The sequence below is a fragment of the Caretta caretta genome, chromosome 2 (genome assembly GCF_965140235.1).
Source record: "Caretta caretta isolate rCarCar2 chromosome 2, rCarCar1.hap1, whole genome shotgun sequence".
NCBI classification, from domain to species: Eukaryota; Metazoa; Chordata; order Testudines; family Cheloniidae; genus Caretta; species Caretta caretta.
The window spans coordinates 11,506,123-11,530,500 of record NC_134207.1 but is presented as its reverse complement, the minus strand read 5'-3'; the positions used below and the strand labels follow the sequence as shown (position 1 = coordinate 11,530,500).

The 24,378-nt window shown below is 42.8% G+C and overlaps 1 protein-coding gene across 1 annotated transcript in view; it reads right to left on the bottom strand.

The window, feature by feature from the left end:
• Positions 1 to 11,312: 11,312 nt before the first annotated feature.
• KCNK9 (potassium two pore domain channel subfamily K member 9) overlaps positions 11,313 to 24,378 on the bottom strand; it is a 122,723-nt gene continuing 109,657 nt past the window's right edge. The window contains exon 2 of the mRNA XM_048841723.2: positions 11,313 to 17,417. Within this exon, the coding sequence (XP_048697680.1) occupies positions 16,576 to 17,417 (842 nt within the window). The 3' untranslated portion in view covers positions 11,313 to 16,575. The remainder of the gene's footprint in view (positions 17,418 to 24,378) is intronic.

Sequence of the window (24,378 nt, the reverse complement as noted above, 5' to 3'; positions counted from 1 at the left end):
TTGCATTCCTCCACTGAGTCTTTCAAAGATAGGGCCAGCAGATTTGTCCATGGAGATGCCAGGAAAGGTCAAGTTTTAATGGCTCAGGGCCAGATTTTTAAAAGGTATTTGGGTGCCTATAACAGGGTTGGCACCCACATCTCATAAGTACCCCCTTCTGATTGGGCATGTCTGTGTTCTTTAGGTCTAGAGACCCCTCTCGTGGTTCTCAGGTGGGTTTTCAGTGACTCAGCCCTCCAGCCGAGTCACACTGTCTGCACATTAGCCAGCATAAATTCTTTCTGGGATATAAAGTCCATAGGGGCTTATCTCAGTACCCCTCTGCTGGTGTCTCTCTCTAGATCTCCTTGGGCTTTACTCCTGAAGTAGTCCAGCCCTGGTATGGGGCTGTATCCCCAGATTCAGTCCTTACCAGCCAGGAGCCTCTCACTCCCCAGGTCCCTACAAGCAGATTTAGCTGTCCACAGTCCTTCCTGCTCCATGCAGCAACTAACTACTGCTCTGTTCTGCAACGCCTTTCATATAGCCCTCCTGGGCCCTGATTGGCTGCTTCCCCTGCAGCCACTCTATGCTGCTTGGAGGACCTCTCCACTGCTCCTTTCCTGGGATGGGTGTGGCAGAACCCTGAGGCCTCCAGTAGGGGGCCTTTGGACCTAGTCCACCCCATCACAGTGCCTAAAGAGGCAGAGAGGTGTTACTGGCCTGGCTGTCTCACTCCCATTGATTTCAATGGGAATTAGGCATCTAAGCAGTTTTGAAAATCCCACTAAGGCCAGATCCTCACAGGTATTTAGGTGCCTAACTCCCTTGATTTTCAAGAGTGCCTTATTCCCATGGGAGCCAGGCACCTAGGTGCTTTTGAAAATCACAGTAAGAACTTAGCTGCATCTTCAGGCACCTAAAGATCTGTAAAAACCTGGCCCTCTAGCCAGTACTCTTTATTCCTAAATTTGAATAATTACACTAAAAAGTGTTTGCCTGCACATGGCAGTGAATAAGGTTCAACAACCATTTCCTCTGCTGATTTTGGCTTCTCTGTTCAGCCTGGATAAACAGAGGTGCTAAAATATGCCCCCAAACCTACCAGTGACAATCACCCCAAAGAGAACAAAATTCTTGGCCCTAGTTGTGAATGACGACACTGTGATACGGCACAAAAATCACATCTTAATACAAGATTGTGTGGGTGGTGTTTATTGCCACTGTTAAAGAGGTCCTCCTCCTTTCTGTGCCACAAAGATGCCAGTCTCGCCTCCCAAAGATGAGGCCCATTCCATCACCACCATTGTTTAGCAATAGGCCAAGGACAGAATGGCGGATATATATTGAACAGCTGGTAGCCCACTGGATGGAGACTGCCAGATCCATGTGTTTGTTTGTAAGTGAGTTTAATCGATTCATCACCTTTAAGGCCAAAAGGAACCATTATGATCCTCTAGTCTGACCTTCTGCCACAGAACCTCGCACAGTAATTTCTGCATCAAGCCCACAGCTTCGGTTTGACCTCATGCATGCCTTTTACAAAGATAGCTAGGCTTGATTCAGAGAAGGCAGTGATGGCAAATCCGCTATAGCCCCAGGTAAGTTGTTTTACTGATAATCACCCTCATTATGGAGCTATTTCTTTATCTGACCATGTAGAGATTTGTATGACTGGAGCCAAAGGTAATGTCTTTGTTCCTGGTTGCTGTACCGCTGTGGCTGGGATGATTTAGTTGGGGTTGGTCCTGCTTTGAGCAGGGGGTTGGACTAGATGACCTCCTGAGGTCTCTTCCAACCCTCATCTTCTATGATTCTAGGGTTGTGGTGTCTATGAGAAAGAAGGCTGTGTTCATTTCTATGATTTATTTTTCCTACTGTTAGTGTAACAATTCTGGAAATGAAACTCTCCAGTCGCCACAGAACTGCTGCAGCCCAAGAAGTGACAGTGCTCGGATCCCACCATGATGGATGTGGCAGAAGAGGAGGGCAGGAAAGACTCTGACCAGTTGGCATACCCCAAGCCTCACCTGGAAGGGACCACCGCTAAAGGGTGGTTTACTCAAAATGCCCATTCAGTCCTCTCCTCACTGCTGAGACTGCCAACAAGGGTGCCTGGTGTGGACACTTCCCACTAGGAATTGCACTGAGACCCCAAAACCCACTTCACGCAGACCACTGCACAGTCAATAATTTGGAGGGTGAAATCCTGGCTTTAGTGACGTCAGTGGAAGTTTTGCCACTGATTTGCATGGGGCCAAAATTTCACACTTGATCTATATGCTGGCAGCCTAGAGGTGAAAGGCTCAGTTGCCCATAACTAATTCCAGTCTGGCTAGACTTTTACACTTCTCCCATTAACTTTCCTTTCAATCTGGCTACATCTGATTCACCTGGTCACAGCACGAGCAAACATTTGATAAAGGTTCATATTTCACTCTGCACATACTTTTGTCCAAAAAAAGCCTTTATTACTATGCAAAATATCTTCTGTATAGGACATCTCTGTTGATTTTCCCCTTAAATTCACTGACTAAATCTCATTTTGTACATTGTGATTCGTGTGTGTGTGTATATGTCTCTGTGTGTGTGTACATATACACACACACACACACATATATATCTATCAATCCATAGATATATCAAAACATTCATTATATAAATCTGAACATATATAAATAATATATATATATTGATACGTAGTACTAGATATATATGTATATATACACATATATACATACACTGAACATCTACTGGTTGCTGATGGACTTTTCTTTAACAAAATAGGACTCATCAGCGGACTTTACGTCTGCAGTGCAATTTTACAGGAAGTTAACATTTCCACATTCAATATAAAAGAAACAATATACATTTGAAAACGTGCCATAGGATTTTTAATGAAAAAATTAGAAAAGTGCATTTAATTTACAATACTACAGTAAATGAGTCTTTTTTTTTTGTAAAGACATTGTAAAATATATACAGGGTTGCTTAGTGCATTCATTACAAAAGAAAGATGCAATCCCTTGCATAAATTACATAATGTACATGGGTTCGCTGTCTACTTGGACTTGTAAACATTTGTGTGATACAGTTTTCATTCTTGACATAAGCTGCAATAAATCTCAGTTTAATTTGACTGTTGTTTCACTCTGCTAACTCCAGTACGGCATTCTAAGGCCATGAGTGAAGGCATCCTCTCTGGTCAGGGAGGAGGACAGAGAAAGAAAAAAAAACCCACAAAAGATTAAAATGCTTTAATTTGGTTCTCTGTAATCAGGCTGTCGCTGGCTTAACTCATTACGTGATGCTTGTGACCTCCTCTATCTCCATCGCTACGGCCAGCTCAACAACCATTGTGAAATTAAAAATCTGAGATTAGGTCTGATCATTGACTCAGACAAGACAGCTTCCTGGAGGTAAATGTTCAGTACAAGACACAGCCAGCTGAGAAGAGTGCTCCTGTTTCTTAGTTTCCACCCTTTACTCTTGATTCTCTGTGCACTGCACATGAAGTTTACCAACCAGTGGAGAAACTTAGCTTAAATGCTATCTCAAACTGTCAAGAGCCTTTAGAATGCCGCCCAAATACCATCACTAAGTCCTCCTATGCACCTCCCAAAAAAGTACTAAAATGTACCCAAAAAGTGTCTAGAGATCCAAAAGAGACACAGCGGCAACACACACACAAACACACAAGCGCTCCTGTTTGAGCACAAAAGCTCAGTTTCCCAAGTAGAGTCCACAATTCAATTTCTTCATGTATGTGTGTTTGGAAGAAATCCAAAAATTTCTCCTTGGGTCACAAATTGAACACTTTTATCCCTGTTTCTCATAGATAAACAGTTTGTTGAAGTAAGAAATTGCACCTTAAAGAGACAGTATCCACATTCTTTTGGCCTGCTGGAAACAATCTGACAATTTGATTTCTCATTATCTCCCATTTTGGCTCCAAATTATTAGTTTCTTTGCACTCATATCACTAAGATCAAAAATTTTCATCAAATATTCCTTGATAACAATAACCAGACAAAAGAATCTTAAAAAGCATCTGGAAGAGGCAAGAAGAAAAAGATTATACAAGAATAAACTTGTATTGTTCATTTCCACAGTTAACCCCGCACTCGCAAAGAGAAGCATCTGGATTATTGGTTAAATAGCAAATTATGAACATTCTAAAAAGCAAAAACAAATCGTGTTTGTTTTCTGAAGAACCAGCAAGCCTCTAATTATTTGAGTTTGTTGGGTATTTGGTAAAGAGGAGTGTGGTGCTAGAGAGGATACGTTCTATATCATGATTATCTTTCTCTTATACGGTCCAATCCAGCAGTCCTCATGCACCTAAAAACCCCATTAACGTCAATGGGACTAACCAAGTTTAAGGTCTGCAGGGTGGAGCCTGTGCACAGGCAGTGGATTTCCAGTAAAGCCATCTACAGGAGCAGGGGTTCTCAAACTGTTTCATAGCATTGATCACCTCTGAATAACAGTCTGTCTCTTGGCTCACCTCTCCCATTCATGATTGTGTAGACCATCTCCACTCCCACTGACAACCAACTAACATCAACCTGGCAACCACAGCAATTGTTTATATGGAACAGTAACATTCAGTCAGTAATGTATCTGTAAGTCGATTTACCAGCAGGAAAGGAGGAGACCCGTGTGATCAGATAGCTCTGCTTGGAACATCACCAAGTTCTCAGTGGACCAGTGGTGGCCCAAAGGTGGGAACCACTTCACTAGAATAGTCATTCCTAATAGGAATACGAGAAGAGTGTGCAGTAAAAAATAATGGGACCTTTGACTATGTCTTGACAAGAGAATCTTGCAGAGGTACGATTTATTAATTCCTGTGCATAGTCAGCCAATTGCAAGACAACATGATAGGTTCCCAAGGGCTAAAGAGCCAGTTTGGGCCAGATTCTGATCCCTTTATTTGCAACGAGTAGCACCGTACTGTGGGACCCCACATTAGGGTCACTTACATGCTAAGAATATGAGAATCTAGCATTAATCCATCTGCATTTTGATGTATGGTCCTTGGGAACCTGTGATGTGGCAACAATTCTGCTACATTCTGTATAGGTTCTCATGCCACCCTCATCACTTTCGTATCTGAGTGCTTCACTTAGGAAATCTATTGGACAGTTCAAAAGAAAAGTACACACAGGCAAAACCAGAGAGCTGGAATGAAGGCCCTGTCCTTGACCAGTACACATGCTGGTTTGAATTCTACTTTTTAGAACTCTGTTTGGTTACTTTTTTTTTTCCCAGTCCCTTAAACATGACACAGTGCCCGAAGATGTCAGATTAGCTCCCAGTGATTTTCTTGATGTGATTGTTGAAATCACAACTAAAATTGGAAGAATCATGTAAAAAAACCAAATCGTGGGTACCAGTTTGACTCCTCTTCTGGTAAGACTTTGTTCCCTGGTTATTTGCAAATCATTCTTCAACCAGTGTGTATGAGAAGGCTTAGCACTTATAGTCTTCAAAGCACGGAACAAACATTAACTAATGAGTCCTCACCAAAACACTGTGAACTGGTGGTGCACATATCTTATAAAGAGTGAAACACATGCAGGCCCTGATCCCAAAAAAAAGGACTTCCTTGGCGAAGACTCCCCCTGGCCATTAGGCAGTTGCACAGTGTGAAGAGAGGGCACTAGAAGTCTTCCCTAGCCACCATGGTCCATGTAAAGGCCAAGCAGAATTCCACTCCCTGATGCTCTGCACTCTTCGCACCAAGGCAGGAAGGGACTATGGGGGGAGAAGAGTGCCCTGGCCACACTGACTTGCAGAGTGGGGAGGAGTATTCCTCATGCATGCCTGGGAGTCCAGGAAATGCCTTCCTGTGCTCACACTGAGGTGCAGCTTCACACCCGCCTTACACCGGGCTGTGCCTTATAGGCACGATCTATCCCAAAGGGGGGTAGGCCCACGAAGAGGTTTATTGACAAAGCCAAGGTCACACGGTAAGTCAGTGGCAGAGCCAGGATTAGTCCTCACACATTGCCCCTTGCTCTGTCCCCTAGCCCACGCTGTCCTTCTAGTACTACACTGTGGTTTCTCTTTCCTGTTCATGATACAGGACAGGGGCCAAACCCTGCTCACTTTACTCCCATGAGCAGTGGGATTGAAGTCGATGGGATGATTCCTGTAAATAGGGCAGCCTGGGTTCAACCCCCATCTCCAACCATGTCCTCCTTATTCTCAAGCAGGCCCTGGAAGAATATTTAGCCTAGTTGGGACATCAGTCTCTGGGAGGCACAAAACACTCACCCATTTTATTACAGCTACCCTAATTAAATGCCAGTATCAGATTAATTAGCCTCTCAACGATAATGAGTACAATAGAGCTGCATGCAGAAGTGGTCAGGATGGCCAGCAATATTGAGTTTCATTCATGTCATTTCTCTAAAGGTCAATTTTGATTATTGTTGTACAGTTGAAAAATCCAAATGCACGAAAAATGAAGATCATTGTGTACCGAATTCTGGGCAGCTTCCCTCCCCCAAACTCAGGATGAGGAGCCCTTTAATGGATAAGTAGTCCTACTCCCTCCAGTGGCATAACACATGAGGTCACATCCAGCAGCATCTATCCCTTTTTGAGGAATACGGATATTCTAGTCTTGGGGTAGATTGTGGCTTTGCCACAAACCCTGTGAATGAAGCACTGTGTAGCCGCACCATCCCAAGGGCTGGGCAGGGAGGGTCTCTTCTGAGACACAATTTCTACCCTGCTTGTTCCCAGGGTTGCCTGCACTGCAGATGCCAACACTCCCCATGCCAACTCCTGCATTTCAGGGGGAGGAGTAGAGCCAAGGTTCTATCTGCTTCCTACCCACCTGTTTGCTGCTTTCACTCCCCTCCCTCCACAAGCTCCTCTACCAAAGGAACAGACTAAAATATCTTGTCCTCTGGGCCTACAAATCGCATCTAATCAAAGTGTAAGTAGGCAGCACACAGACAGGTTTGTGCAAATTGCATTTCCTGTTTGATTCCCTTGTTTTGGTTTTTAATCAATCTATATATTTCTTTTGCCAGTAACAATTAGAGTGGAACATTTCCTTCCCCAGTGTGCTTTTCTGTAATATAATACTCTTCATTAATACGTAATGGCGGAAAGTACAGCATGCAATGATCCTGGTTGTTAATATGCTTCTGTTAAATGGCAAGCTAATGAATTAGTGCAGAGGTAGACAGGGATGTTGTGCACAGAGAAAGCCAAAGAGGGACACTGTCTGTAAAATGGGCCCTTTGTTGTTCCTCCCCACCCCAGCCCCAGATACAATGGTCTGGGTGGAGGAATGACTGCAAGCTTTGCCACATGCCGGATAAACAATTTATCAAAGCCAGACCAGCAGCATCAGAACTGGTGCATGAAAAAGATGCATTAAGGAGCACGGTTTCAATTATTATGCTTGCTTAGATCCACTTGTGAATTAGCAAGCGATGATAAATTCTATCGCGCTGCTGTTTGTTCTGCATTTCTCAAAGCGAGCCCAGACAACACAGCTTGGAACTGCGAATATTAATTACCAACACAATGATACCATTCATTTTTTTTTAATCTGCTGTGGGTGTTGATGCGTGGCGGTGCTCCATACATGGCCAGGATGCAAGGTGGAAGAAGGCTGACAAGAAAATTAAGTAAAAATGAAACACACTGGGATTTTTGTTAATTACAATATTCATCTGTCACATTTGCAGAAGGAGAGATGACTGGAGACTGCAGGCTTCAGGGATAATATTGCTATCCTAAAATTAGCCAGACAGATTTGTTGCCAGGATTCCAGGATTATAAAGCAAAAACACTGCAGCACACGTTGTACAATTGGGCGGTTTAGTTTTCTTTAGGACTTTCTACAGTGCTGTTGCCACCATTATAATGGTCAGGAAGGACTGTGTAATGTGAAGCATTAGTTGTATATATTATTATGCGATGGTGTATAGAGATTGAGCCACATTCTGATCTTGCTAACACTGGTGTTAATCAGGATTAACGGAATTGTATTCAAATCATCTGGGTTACTCTAGTGTAAAACAATTGTGAGATTAAAATTAGGGATATTGGGTCAGATTCCTCTCTTTTTTACACCAGTATAACTCCATTTACTTAAGTGAAATTACTCCTGCTTTCCCAAATGTCTACTTAGCAGCATCAGCACCAAATATAGCATGTCCAAATCCAAACCTTATACATTTTCAGGGCCTGATTCTGGCCTCTCTAACTCCTTTGCCACTTAGGAGTAATTTAGCTGAAACGAGTGGAGTTACCTGTATAAGTGTAATCAGAATCAGGTATTCAATTTGCTGAATTCAAATTTCACGCCGCAACTTCTCCAAAGAAGTGCAGACTTGTACACATGAGTAACTCAGAAGTCTATATAATTATATAGCTTTCATTAGCTTTCTCAGCAATTTTGGAGAAACAAATGTGTATTTACATCTTTGGAAAGGAACAACAGAGCAATGTTTCCAGGGCAATTAGGGCCTTCAGGGATAAACCATGCTGAGGAAAAACTCCCACTGACCTCAATGGGATGTCACAGTGCTTCAGGCCCCAGTTCAGCAAAGCACTCAAGCCCCATTGAATTCATGTACTTAGGTTCTTTACTGAGCTACAGCCTCAGTTAGGGATATAGGATCAGAACAACAGTTTACAGTAGTATAATATACTGCAAAGAACAATGCTGGTAAAGGGATGGAATAGATGATTCAGTATCTGTTCAATCCCTACTTTCTATAGATAAGATTCTTCTATATGCAGGAAAAAACGCAATAGGGGACAGGAAGCTCAGCAAATTCCCCCCTCAGGAGCTACCACTGAAATGGCTCATTGTAGGGTAGGGTCTGCATCCCACAAAGTAGACAAAGAGTTTGGCCATCAAAACCCAAGCATCTCAATAGATCTGAAATGGTCCAGGCCATCCCATGCGGAGATCCTTATCTTCCATGATGCTCCTTGTCTACCATCTTGGACCCTCTACAGCAGTGCAGTTCCTAAAGGAGACCCTGAGCCTCCAGGCTGGCCTCTGTCCCAGAATTCAATCCCCAATTTGGGGTGAGGAGGCTGTCATTGTGGAGAGGAAGATAATGTTAACCAGGTTACATCTGGTTCTAACAGAAACAGACCAACTCTGGGCTTTATTCCTTCCTAGTCAAGTTAAAAAGATTATACCAGGGATGGGGGTTAGCTCTGGAAGGTGCTGCATAGAGGACATCTCACAGAACTGGGCCTTATGTGGGGCAAAACACAAAACTGCTGTCCTCAGAACCATTGCATTAGGATTCCACATGGAAATTATATTTGTGCTCAAGTCGCATGCTTGAGATCTTTGTTTATTTTTGCCTCGTTGGTACTTATTCAGATGCAAATTCCTCTGCCATCCTGGTTACAGTCCAGCAAGGAGTAAGATCAGTTTGTGGGGGCTCTAATTCAGCCTCTAACTTCTGATTAAATAGGAACAGAGTCCCAGCGTGCATGCCAACTGTAATCAATCTCTCTGTGTCCAGTGTCATGCTATCTGTTTTGCCCTCCATGTATCCTGATGTTGGTTAATGCTTTCCATACAGTTTATCTAGCTGCGTTTTCTAAAATGAAGTTGGATATTAAAGTTGGATGGCAGGCACATAATAACGGGAAACCTTTCTTTTCTGATTCTGGAAATATTATGCACCTTCAGTTGCAAAATTAGTAACACTGTGGTTCTGATTGTAATTTGGGTAATATTCCAGTTAATAATAGCCTCTCATTAAAATATGCATTAAAAAGGCCATAACATTAGTAATGGAGACATTCCAGCACATCTCTCTGTTCCAGCTTCCCCAGTAAAGGCGTTAAATGTATGTTTTAATTAGACCCCGATATTAACAGGAATATTACAGAAAGTAAAATCAGGCCATAAACCTCTATTATTGGCTATTCCATCATCATTCCTCTCTCCAGCTTCCACATACCGAATCATTTCCCTTCTCCAGCTCTAGTTCCACTGATTACACTTTCTAGCTTTTAGCATCTAACGATGCCTTTTTTATACTGCCAGGAACAAAACCTTTCAAATCTTTCAGAGAAAAGATAAATTACCGGGCTGAGACTTAATTTTTAGGATTGTTGGTTACTATCTCAGTGTTCTTTCAATCAAAGTACTAGGATAACTAACAAGATGACCTACAATATAGTAAATTAACTTGGTCACTTTCCTTTTATTTGAATGTATTCAGTTCTAAATGACCTGTTACAGAGGAGTCCATGCAGAAGAAAGTCCTTCACTTAGGTTTAATATTCATCTTTTCCATTTGTTAATAACCTAAAGGCAATTTCAGAATCTGGACGTAACATCCAAAGCTGCCTTCCATAGATGTCTCCTTAAAAACTCTCTACTGTGGGCATCTCTGCAAACCTCACAAACAAGGTTCTAGTGAAGCACCCCGGTTAGATCAGCCAGTGCAATTCTTACATAGTAATAAAGACTAAGCGGAGGGTTACGCCTTCACTGTTCTATTAAGTTTCCTCTCTCATTTCCATATCACAGCATACTCAGTCAAAGCTATTTCAGGCCTGCACTGATCAAACTGATTATATAACAACTCTATTATCCTCTCATATTACATATTATCATCAAAGAGAAAAAAATCAAAGTCAACTGTGGGGAGCTAAAATGGTGTTGTTTTGATAAAGAGCACATTGGTGTGACATAAATAGACTAATCTGATTTATTATTATTTCTAATGCTTAATAATGTGGAGGAGTGGGGGACAAGAGGCACCTGAAAATGAGAATACATTGCAAAATGATCCTGCAAGTCTCTATGTATTGTAAAGACACTGTTTAGTTACTTTGAGCATTATGAATTCTTGTTATAATTAACTCCACTACTGCACGCCTGTACCCAATCAGAGCTTTCCATGCAGCGATTTCAAGGGTGGGAGGATAAAACTATTGGTTTTGTTTCTTTCAAAGTAAAACAAAAATCTAGGAAGCAAAAAAAAAAAAAAGAAAGAAAAAGAAGATTTAACTCAAGAAATGTAGCTCAAACAAAAGATTCTGTACAATGAAAAATAGAGCGACACAGAAACGAGCAAGAGTTTATATAGAATCCAGAGAGCCACAGATGGAAAAGACACGTCAGAACTGTCCATCCCCCTTTACAGGGTGACTGGTTTCAGAGGAACAGCCGTGTTAGTCTGTATTCGCAAAAAGAAAAGGAGTACTTGTGGCACCTTAGAGACTAACCAATTTATTTGAGCATGAGCTTTCGTGAGCTACAGCTACTGATGAAGTGAGCTGTAGCTCACGAAAGCTCATGCTCAAATAAATTGGTTAGTCTCTAAGGTGCCACAAGTACTCCTTTTCTTTTTACAGGGTGACTGTTATGATTAATTCCCCACTGAAGTCAATGGGAATTCTCCTGGTGGTCAGGTAAGCAGGATTTGGCTTTTTTGTGTATGATTGTGTTCCATATAATGTTTCCTCTAGTGCTTTGTTCATTCCAGTTCTAAATTCCACACACAAAGCTGAACAAGTATGGCAAAAAAGCATTACAAAGGGTATTTTAATTAGATTTCATTGTTATGGTTTTATTGTTATTATTGTTTGTCTGCAGATGTTCGTACAAGTGAGTTTTTCTATGTGAGAATGGTCACAAAGCAAATGGTCCAAGATGTTTTATGCTGGAAGTGTTTGAGCAGCCATCACTTTGATTCTTCCCCATCCACTTTACAAAATGTTCAGTCAACCAATCAAGGAGCAGAAACAACACCATGTCATTTGGGCAATCAACCATGTACCATAGAATCATAGAAATCTAGGGCTGGAAGGGACTTAAATAAAACATCCAGTCCAGCCTCCTCTGCTGAGACAAGACCAAATAAACCTAGACCATCCCTGAGAGGTGTTTGTCCAACTGTTCATAAAAACCTCCAATAATTGGGATTCTACAACCTTCTTTGCAAGCCTATTCCCTTATAGTTAGAAAAGTTTTCCTCATATCTAACCTAAATCTCCCTTGCTGCAGATTAAGCCCATTACAAACCATTGATAACTACTCTTTGAGTATGGTCCTTCAACCATTTGCAAACCTACCATACAGTAATTTTATCTGGACCACATTTCCCTAGTTTGCTTATGAGAATGTCATGTGGACTGAATCAAATGCCTTACTAAAATCAAGATATATCACTTCTACTGCTTTCCCCCATCCACCAGACCAGTAACCCTACCACAGAAGAAAATTGGTGGTTTGGCCTGATTTGTTCTTGACAAATCCAGGCTGGCCATTCCTTATAATCTTATTATCCTCTAGATGCTTATAAACTGATTGTTTAATAATTTGTTCCAGTACCTTTCCAGGTATTGAAGTTAGGCTGACTGGTCTATAATTCTCCAGGTCCTCCTTGTTTACCTTTTTAAAGACAGCTACTATATTTGCCCTTCTCCAATCCTCTGGGACCTCACTCTCCTCCATGCGTTCTCAAAGATAATTGCTATGGTTCCGAGATTGCTTCAGCTAGTTCCTTAAGTACCCTAAAATGAGTTCCATCAGGCCCTGCTGGATTGAATACATCCAACTTATTTAAATATTCTGTAACCTGTTGTTCCCTATTTTGGCTTGCATTCCTTTCTCCTTGTTGTCAATATTCATTGTGCTGAGTATCTGGCCATCATTAACCTTTTTTAGCAAAGATTGAAGCAGAATAGGCATTAAACACCTCAGCCTTCTTCAGGTCATCAATTATTACCTCTCCATCTCCATAAATAACTAATCATGAAGAATTAAAAATAGATGTGCAACAGTGTGTGACTATAACCCATGGGCTGAAATATGTTCACAAAAAGACCCAGAGTTTGAGCTGCAATTCAAGAGCATTTGCCACAGTTCAAGGAAGCATAGTGCCAAGGTGGCTTTAAACTACCTTCATACGTCCCTTTAGTCTACACCAATATACACTGGCCTGGTCTCTAGGCAGACTTAGAGGTGTGTGGACTGCCCTAAGTGGTGCCAGCTACCAGCAGCAACCAGGAAATCACCTAGACATTTTTATGCCCCAGCCATATCTCCCTTTCCCCCACAGGAAGAGGCATAGGAGCAGCTATATCCCCAAGGCTTCACATTTACTGCTTGATTCTGGGACTGCCCCCTTCCATTGTCCCCTGCTTTCTCTACCCAAAGCATTTTTTGTCACCCAATATCAGAGAGTGTATCACAAAATACACGCCTACATTTTCATCTAGTTCAAGAAGGGGATGAACATACAGACAAGAGAATTCAGCTACCTATACTATAAGAGCTCATACAAAAGGGGTCTTAGAAAGATTTCATATAAGGGACTGGTTTCAAAATGCAAACAAGGAGACATGAAGATCGTATTTAAGATAAGAATACCAGAAAGAGTTTGGACAGATTTACTGATCTTTCAGGCAGAAAAACATATCCTAAGGCACATAGACACCTTATGTCTAAATGGCGTCCCACAAGACACACACACTCTCTCTTTACATTCAGAGATCTAAGGTTAAAAAGAAAAGGAGTACTTGTGGCACCTTAGAGACTAACCAATTTATTTGAGCATAAGCTTTCGTGAGCTACAGCTCACTTCATCAGGTGCATACTGTGGAAAGTTTAGAAGATCTTTAAAGGTTAAAAAGGAGTGTTATAATTATCTAGTCTGTCCTCTTTCATAACACAGGCCATAGGAATTTGACCCAGTAATTCCTGAACCAAAACCATAACTTCTGGTTGAGCTGTAGCATATCTTTTAAAAAGACAGACAGTCTTGATATAAAGACTTCAAATGATGAAGAATGCACCACTTCTCTAGGTAAGCTATTCCAATGGTTAATTCCCCTCACTGTTAAAAATGTGTACTTTATTTCTCATCTGAATTTGTCTAGCTTCAGATGGGAGAATCTATAACATCTCGGTTAGAACACATTACAACATTGAACATCTATAATTCAAAACCTTGAAGAATTTTTGACAATTTAGTTCCATTTGGTGAGAAAAGAGATTTTTTTTTCCCTTAATAAAAAAAATCCAACATTTGTATAACTTTTTCAAGTTTTTGAAAAAAGTTCTCCAAGCCAAATTCTCCCCTCAAAGGCAAGCAGAATTTGAATGTTCAAAGCTTTGTGAAACCAAACTTTTTGTTGATTTTCTTGGATTCCTACTATATTTGCCAGATATGCACATTGTATACATACAGCTTATTCCTTAGTAGCAAAAGAGGACCACAATCATTTTCACTTTTGGGAGGCTCTTAGAATAGCATCACAAACAAAAACATATGTAACAGTAAGTCTCAGAAGACCAATAGATCACACGTCTTGAAACAGCTGTCTAATCGGTTATCATAGAGGTGGATCACAGAATGTTAAGACTGCTTTCCAAATATCTACCTGTTTCAAAGCTTCTATCATCATCATCATAAGTCTTAGAGTCTATTGGGTGCTTAAAGCATGTCACTAATAGGCGTGTTAATTATGTACCCACAGTACCCATTAACACTAGATAAAAACGCATTTCCCATAAATTAGGCTAAAATGTTCATTTCAGTTCATGGTCACTCAGAACTCTAGTTTAGTGTTTCACACATATTATTGGACGTTTTAATGTGCAATACCAGCATGATTTAGCAGAAATTCCCAGAAGAGGAAGTCATAGAAAGCTTTCAAAGTTGTGGATATTTGTGTGTTATAACACACTGAAATTACAGACTTTGACTTTGCTGAATGATAAAAGCTAGAAGAAGAGAGTTGAAAGTAGAGGTCATTACTAACTTCTGCCCATTAATGCCCCTGACAAATAAACCGTAGGAAGGCAGTCAACATCCCATATGTGCACCCAGCTGTTGAGGTCAGATCTGAAATGGAGGTTTGCATGAATTTGAGAAAACGTATTATCCAGGTACACTTAGAACTATATATGGGGGATTATTGCTTGTATACAGAAAGTATATACGAGTGTAATCAGCAAGAGAGATGATTTGTGCCAGATAGATAATGCTTTTTTGTACATTAACCCTGAAGGCATTTTAAAAGGTAGGGTTATTAATTCAGATGCACCACTGTACCCTGATATGGGCCCCGATCCTGCCTCCATTGAACATGAAGACAAAACTCCCAGTGGACCATATCCTGCTTGCATTCATTATTACAAACTTCCACTAGCATCAGTGGGAGTTGGACCAGGACCTAGAATATGGTTCTGTAAAGTCAGTTTGGTTCAGATCATTAGCTGGGTGGCAAATGATCCCAAAGGAACAATTTCACTTAGTGATATCATCAGCCTTCACTCCATCTGGCTAATGCAATCTGTTCCCAGTTTAACCCTTCAAAACACCGGAGTGCAATTGTTCTTGCCACACGCAGGCACATACTTATGCCTTTCAGACTAGCCAAAAAGCAAGACCATATCTACTACCGCAAGTTCCCAGTAGGCCAAAAACCATCAAGATACTGTTCCTTGAATTCTTCCTGAGACCAACAAAGGCTTTCCACTATTTACAAATCAAAAGCATTTAGAGACAATCATCATTATTTTTTTATTTATTTAAAACAAGGAATGCCTTGTCACTATTATATAGGAAAAAAATATACATCCGCCTATTTATACCCATCCTCATCCAAGCATTTCAAAAAATATAATTCCTATTCATGCAGGTAGTTGCTGCACAAAAAAATAAAATAAAATAATCGCCTTCATAATAATAATAAATTTTATAAATTAGAGCAAAGTAACAAAAAGAAACTCTATAGTTCCAACAATTTCCCCAATTTCTCTTAAAAAATTCTACTTGCACAAATTGTTGGAACAGTAGCAAATGGTGAAAGTAAATTTAGTTAAATCAATGATATTATTTGCTTTTGATTATTAATTCCATTGCTAGTTTTTCTTGTGTTTTTTTTATAATGCATACCAGTTTTACAAAGTGCATGCTTTATTTTTATTTTATTTTATTTTTAATTTTGAACTGGCAAGCTAAAATGATCCATCTTTTCCTGTCTCTTTTTTTTATGTTAATACAATCTAAAATCTAGCATTCAAAAATTTATCATGATACACCTGGTATATTGACTGCTTATGACACATGCTTGAGTTGGCAAAAACAAAACAAATTGGCTCCCCCGTCCCCTATTCTTTTGAAAGCAGTCTAAAAGTTAAAAGCAGGCTGGAACACAATTGCTTCAAGGGGAAAAAAATTAATACCTGATGCATTTTTGTCACATGGCACTAGTTGTGGAATTGCACACACACGCACTCAACACACACGCGCACACGCACACAGCGACCTGCTTGAGAGGAAAATAGTTTATTAGGTCAGGAGTGCCAATGGCACATGAAGGCTCCCAGCTTGTGTGCAACTTTGGATTTGGTACCCATTTCATGTCACCTCGAATCCTCTGAAATCCACCGAGGGGGTAATGTAAGGCATACTTTTCTGGAACAGTAATAATCCATGCTTCATGCTCAAGAGCTGAGTCTCAGAGGAGGACTGGCTTTTTCTATTCCCTTTGGCCTCGCTCCGTCTCACTCAAGAAACAAAAAAGGTAATTGGGGGAAACAAGTAAAGCAAAAGAAGACAAAACACTTTAAATGGACTTTCGCCTTTTCATCAGCCTGTGGTTATCTGTAAAGCTGTGCAACCCAGGTGAGATGGAGCTAACAGGAGATGGGAAAAGGCTGTTTTTCAATGTGCTTGGTGAGATCTCTTCTATCTTGTAAGAGATGGAGTGAAAGTACTGAGGATTCAGCTTGGAGCTGAACGAATTTTGGTGCGACACCATCCGGCTGGTGTACTCATGGGACCTGTAACACATGCAGGAACAAACCGACTGAAGGTCTGTTACTTCGGCTTTGTACCGTGGCCGAACATGCTGGCTGTCCTCTTGGATGTGGATAATCATGCTGTTGCGGTTCCCTGCCAGGGATGCCCGCTCCTCGGCATCCCGTCTCTCGTCCTCACTGTTCATGGTTAAGAACCTGAGAACAACCAGATTTAGAAATGCCCCAATGACTGTCAACCCCACTAGAATGTACATAAAGCTAAAAGCCACATAGAGTGGCTTCTTTTGGAGGGCCCCTTTGGTCTGCAGGGCCACATAGTCGCCAAACCCTATCGTAGTCAATGTTATAAAGCAGTAATAGTAAGCATGGAAAAAGCTCCACTCCTCATACTGGGAAAAAGCTGCTGCTCCAATGCAGAGGGTTCCCATGCAGGAGAAGAAACCCACAGTGACCATGTTTTCCATGGAGACATCAGTGCTCCTCATGCCGCAGCACTTTTTGATCCGTTTCAGGAGGTACTTGACAAAGGTGTTCATGCGCTCACCCAGGCTCTGGAACATGACCAGTGTCAGTGGGATCCCCAGGACAGCATAGAACATACAAAAGGCTTTCCCGGCATCTGTCCCTGGGGCAGCATGTCCATAACCTAGAGAAGGAAAGGAAAAGACAGGAGAGTCAGCAAGGAGGGGTAATTCCTTAAATTTCCTCATCATACCAGCAGAGCAAATCACCAACAAAAATAACTCAAGCACCCTGTCAACCCTCAAGTCTTCCCCAGGCAGAATACTCTCCTCAATGGAGAAGTCAAAGCCACCTCTTTCAAAGTCTTTGGAAGGCACAAGTGGCTCCTACTTTAATAAGGACTTCTCTGCTGCCGCAGCAGAGGAAAAGCTCAGCTTGGGAGTTCCTGAGAACACTGCCGTGATGAACTGCCCCTATTGTAACAGGGGGCTCCCAAAGCCAGCTAAAACCCAAGATGTGCATGTGCCTGAGGAAAAGACGGGATGAGGGAGTGGAGAATCTATTTCGTTGTGTTCCAATTTAAATAAAAGCCTTGTCCTTGTAAGCGAGCAAGAAGGGTGGCAACACTGTTTAATGGCAAACAAAATTATATACAGAGTTCATTTGCTGGAGAAGTTTCACTTCCTTCCTGAAGGGTTTACTATGGTGTATAGCATAACATTCAACCTCCATAACTGGAAATGGATGTCTTCACTGGGGCACTTAAAAAAACCAAAACACACCTGATACCTGGCATTGGAATGTGGTCCATTGCAAAGGCAGGGGATTTTGATGACCTCAGAGGTACGTATTCTCTGGCAGGAGTGATTCAGCAGTATCCAGAGAACCTTCAGAGGTAGAGAAACATTCCCAAACCTCTCTCCAGTTTGGTGGTGGAATTTTAACAAGCTTCTCCTAGGGACCCTGTGACAGACACTCATTGCTGGAAGATTGTAGGGTTTTGATGGGAGGGTTAAGGCTTACACTATTTTTAATTACAGAGGAATGCACAATTGACTCAGCTACTTCTACAATTACTAGAAATGGTTGGAACTATTAACTATATCAGGTGACTCAGGTAGTCCAGGACCGGGTATGTGGTATGTTTCATGTTATATTAGTAGGGATATAAGAACTGGTTTGCATTGAGTGAGAACCTACCCAAACCTTCACCCAAACCAATGTGACCTAACTTTTTCACCCCACATTGTTGCACAAATCTGTACTACCTGCTAGGAGTGGGAGTGTGAAAATACCTAGATCCCTGCGCGGATACAAAATTTGTATCGGCACCCGATCTGCAATCTGCAAACAAAGTGCGTGGATATCCGTGGATATAAAGCAGATATCCGCAGATTTGCAGGGCTCTAAAAATACCTCAAGAGAGAAAGCTCTTGCAGGAATTCTTGTCCAGTTTTGCAGTCTTAAGAGGTTTCACAGAATCTAAGTGTCCTATTCCCCACTCCATTATGTTGCGGAATATGACTCTTGTAGAATTAATGGAGATACACAGGTGTAAAGCTGGAGTGGAGAATCAGGTCTATAGATGGTCATGACCTAGTGAGCCATCTAATGCATCTCTTTGCCAGTGCAAGACACACACAGGAGGGTGGGATGAAGGTCTCAACTTTTAGATACTTATCCACACTGAATTTAATCTCAGTGTGGAATTCACTCCCAGGCAGAGAGATTGCACAAGGTCTTACTCACCACCTATTTTCCACTTAAGTCCTCCAAATAGGATTTAAAGTGGAATGTAGATGGTTTCTTGGCCCTCCACATAGGAGTGAATTTCTTTTGACATTTCCCCAGTCAATATTGCAGCCCTACTCTATTTTCAGCCAGCCTCTTGGCCCAAAAATTACCCATTTGCAATGTGCACAGTATGAATTGCAACTAGCAGTCAGTTAGCTACACTGCTGCAGGTAACGGTAGTAAATTGTCCTGCACTTGGCTACCGATACAATGATCTATTAATGCACTTTCAGCAGAACTCAGTACTGAATGCCATGCAAAGTAGAAAGAAACACTGGTCTAGAAAAAGAAACAAAAAACAGAAACTACATCCTCAAAGAGCCAGTAACAACCTTTCTTAACTCAACTGCTACTTGCTGGCAGCTGGATGGTGATATAAAAACAAGTCTGCAAAAAAAAATAATAGAAACAAGTTATTTTTAAGATTACAAAAAGAACAAATTGATTCACCTGTTGTACCAGACCTTGTTTTCAGCTCTTTACAATGAGCAGCTTCCAAATTTCCTGGGGGAATAAATGCCTCCCATAGATGGATGCTGGATTTGTTCCACCTGACTATCCCTCAATAAAGGCTATAATTGCCTCTCATTACTAAGATCAGCTTTTGAACTACAGGGGTGTTAATTAAAGCAAGGACATCTTCCCATTTTATAGCTTTAGTTACAGCTGATAAAGAGGAGGAAAGCTTCAGAAAATGTGATTTTCCAGATGGTGACAGAGATGGCAGTTGGTAGAAACAGCTTTCACTTTGGGCTCTAAAGAAAATGGTTAGGGATGAAAAAATGTTTCCTTTGAAATTGTCCAATCCCACTCCTTAAGGATCCTGAGATCCTTTGGAAAGATTATAATAAATTAATATTATGCACTTACAGAGCATCTTCCATCCGAGTTTCTCAAAGTACTTTACAGACCCTGTAATTAATTCTGTCTTACAATACTCCTGTGAGATAGATAAGCATTAGTAGCCCCATTTTACAGTAGGAAAAGTGAAGCACAGATCAATGGTGACGTCTCACAAGGTTACACAGCTAGAAAAAGAATGCTTACTATATAACTTTAGCCTTTAGACCATACTCACTGCGTCAATGTAGGTTTATACAATCTGATATATCACAGTGTGAACACGAACACATAGGACAGACAAGGCCTTTTTTATTGAGATAGAATCAGACCTTTAAAACAGGTACATGAGTGCTAGGCAAAGCACATTTCTTTAGTGCAGACAAGGCCTTGGAGCATGCGTAGCTCTGTGGCACTGGCCTTAGAGATTAACAGTGAAATGCTCTGAACTTTATGAAGCAAAGGCAAAACTCTCGTGTGCTTCAGCGGTGCAGAATCAAGCCATAAACACTGTAAATCAGCTAAGTTCTTTACACTTTAATAATGTAGGTCTAAAATTTAAAATGGGACACTGTCCCTTTTAATTTCAAACTCCCTCAGAGGCCCAATGTCAGAAGCGAGAGGGATCAAAGTTTGCCAGAAGAAAGTGGAGGATAAACAGTTTTAGTTTTTCTTACCTGTAAATAGTGTTTCTCCAGTGGATAAGGTCAGGCTCCAACTAGATGGGTTTTACTTACAACAAGCCTCGGTGGACACAAGCAACCACTTCAGTAGCAGAAGCTGACTGCCTAAACAGGGTGTCTAGAGACTCTTGTTAACTTTCCCAGCACAAATGCCACTGCACTTTATTCAAATATGAAGAGAAGTACTTACAAGTTGGGAGATGAGAGACACTGGGCTGAAATGAGCCTGGTTACAGAAATAAAGGCATCTGAATACACATGGTATGGGGTTTTCAGCTTAGCTCATTTTCACCACCCTGAGAAGGGGGTGAAGATTATGCAGAGGACACTAGGACCATGATATTGAGAAGACATCCATTTAAGAAGCTAAGGGAATGAAGAAAACCAGGGAACTTGGGCATCCACAAGAAAGGAAAAGAGGTCCATAAAGGTGACACACCATGTCTACACCAGGGAGTGGAGCACTGCAGAGAAGACAGCTCCTTCTGCCAGGTTAGAGTTTCTGCTTATTCTGAATGTGAGCAAGTTTGATGTGCCTGGGAGATGAGCAGTGGATAGAGCAAAAAGGTTTTGCTCTGCTCAGCTGAGCAATAGGATCAAACAGTAGAGAAGCCCAACCTGTGGAGCCTTAACTTGGAGCATATCTATCTAGGTATCTGGAAGGCTCCCATCACAGCAGTATCTGGAATGGCAGAATGCAAGGGTCTGGTTAACAGCAGGCAGACATCTCTGAGTTGGTGGACTGGGAGAGTGATCCCTAACGTTTAAGGAGACATTACCAGATGCAACAGGGGGTGTACAAATGACTTGTATTTCACCTTGAATGGTGGGAACAAAGTGGCTTCTGTACCAATTCTTTCCCTGTTACGCCCAGATGTTTGCTTAGGCTTCACTGATGGAATTCTTCAGTTAGTCCTGGTTTGAAGAAGGACAGTCAGGCATGAGGAACGTGTCATTTCTCAAAGTGTTATCCCTGTTTTGGGCCGATCTATGTCAATTGCAATTTCCTTCCCAGCTATGGCTGAGGTGATATGAAGGGTGTCCAGTTCCTCAAAACAGTCATGCAAAATGGTTAAGAGGTTTAGTCATGAGAGGCAGAGACTCGGGTCACCACAGCCTCATCCCAAATTGGTTACTGAGTTGCTTTCTTCTTTGCTGGCTCTGGGGGATGCTTCTGGTACTCAACTGCACTCGTGCCTAAGGACAATTCTGGAAAATCAGCAAGATCTGAACACTCTTGTTTGTTCCGGTCATAGCAGAGTATAACTTGGGAGGCTTGAGACAACCTGCTTTGTTCCATTAAGTTGGCTGTTCCATTGCTTGCTTGTGCCCTTATAAGTGTAAGGAAAAAGGAAACCCACTTAGTTGGAGGCTGGCACTGTCCAGTCAGGGAGAAATACTTGGTTAGCTTCCTTTCAAGCTTCTAAAAGAGTTGTACAGACACGTACTGGCATCTTAAAGTCCCACTCATCCAACAAGGTGAATTCCATTGAATCACATTGAGTTCCTGTGAGGAGAAAGACACTCTCAGGACAGCTGGGAGTATTAAAGCACCAGCACTAAGCAAACAAGGAAATGTAACTGATTATGCATCTTATCATCTGGAATAAGCAAGACAGTGATAATTGGTATAATAAATTAAAAGGGAAACAAATCCTAAACATTCCCAGTGCAGCATGTCTACACTGTGGCCACCTCATTTAGACCATTAGCAGTCCAGGGCAGAGTCTGCGTCTGTACTCTGCGTCCTGTGCTCTCAGTTCTTTGGCCAGGCATGGCTGCATCCTAGGCCCTCCTATCAGACCAAGCACATGGTCAGTGCTTAACAAATCATCATATTAAAACTGAAATGTACAAACAACAAGCTCTTTGGTATTTGTAATCAGTGTCAAACCCACGGTGAAGCTGCAGAGCTGCTAGGTTCATTCACATTTACAGCAGTTTTCAGACCATCTTGAGTCCCGAAGTAGCACAGTTCTCGGTGTTAGTCAGGGGGCAGAACTGTTTCCTGTGGGGAGTAGGTTTTGTTTCCTCTTTCCTTCTCATATCATTCACTGCAGACACATGGCATCTCTCACCGGGCCATCTCTTCTTTGACAACAGCACATGCAAAAAATGAACTGTGCCAGCCCCGTGACTCAACCCTTTCTTACTCATTCTGGCTGCAGCTCCGCAAGGCAGAAAATGAAAGGGGAACGATGGCATCTGCAACTCAGACAGGGAGGTATAATTCAGATAAAAAAGCCAAGCTGATGTCACAGGTTCACTTCAGAGGCGTATCTACGCCAGAGAAAGTGCCACAGAGAATTACTGGCACTTTTCTGACTTCAGCACCTCCGCTTCAAATGGGAGGGAGAGGAAGCCGCATCCTTTGCATTATAAAGATGAAAACGGGCCTACGTCAGGGTTTGGCAATGGGGCTCTGGAGTTGGCTCCGCTACTAGGCTTGCGGTGACCAAAAGCCATTCCCATCTGCTCAGTGGCAGGTGTGAAGGGAGCTGGTGGACTTTGCTCGCTTCCCCATAAATAGCAGAAAGGAAAGCCCTATCGCAACTGGCAGTCTCAGCAGACACGCCGAATACTGAATGGGCCATGGCAATTGAAGTCTCTTCTTTTCTTCAGAGATGACCCCCTTAGATGTGTGCACAGCTACCGTCCGTGGAACTCATTTGTTCTGGATAGATTTCAGACCTTGGGGCTGCCAATGATTTAAAAAATGATAAGTAACAGGCCCCGCCCAAAACCAGCACTGCAAACTGTTACGGCCCAAAAGGGCTTCCCAGCAGCAGTGGAGAGAGGTGAATTGCAGACCCACAACTTCACTTTCCCACAAGCTGATCCTAATTATTAAACAACGTTAATCCCGTGATAACAAATCAAAGGGGTTCACCCAGTGGTGAGCTGGAGCCGGTTCCCACCGGTTCGCTAGAACCGGTTGTTAAATTTAGAAGACCTTTTAGAACCAGTTGTTCCACGAGGGACAACCGGTTCTAAAAGGGCTTCTAAATTTAACCGGCCAAAAGTGGCACCTTAGGCACCCACTCCACAGGTGCTCCAGGGCTGGAGCACCCAAGGGGAAAATTTGATGGGTGCAGACACCCACCGGCAGCTCCCCACCCCACCCCTGGCCCCAGCTCACCTCCGCTCCGCCTCCGTCTCCTGCCCTGAACGCGCCGCCCCGCTCTGCTTTTCCGCCCCCGGCCCCGGCTTCCCATGAATGAGCTGTTCGCATGGGAAGCTGGGGCAGGCTGAGAAGCAGACGGCGGCTTCCCGCTCAGGCCCAGGGAGGCGGAGGTGAGCTCGGGCGGGGGGGGGGGGCGCAAGGAGGGCCGCCCGCGCCGCAGCAGGTAACCCGGCGGGAGTGGGGGGCTCACAGAGGAACCGCTCCCCACCCCAGCTCACCTCCGCCACCCTTGGCCTGAGTGGGAAGCCGCCGCCTGCTTCTCTGCCCTCCCCGGCTTCCCACCGAACAGCTGATTTGCGGGAAGCCGGGGCGGGGGGGGGGCGCGGAGAAGCAGAGCGGGGCGGCGTGTTCAGGGGAGGAGGCGGAGGCGGAGCGGAGGTGAGCTGGGGCTGGGCACTGGGCGGGGAGCTGCCGGTGAGGGCTCTGCACCCACCAAATATTCCCCGTGGGTGCTCCAGCCCCGAAGCACCCACGGAGTCAGCGCCTAAGGCGTCACTTTTGATGTGATCAGTGGGGGGAGCGGCCGCTCCTCCTGCTCCCTCCCAGCTATGCTGCCCTGCCCCTAGGAGCCAGAGGGACCTGCCGGATGCGTCCTGGGAGCTGCCCCAGGTAAGCACCACCGGACTCCCCACCTTGCCCCCCGG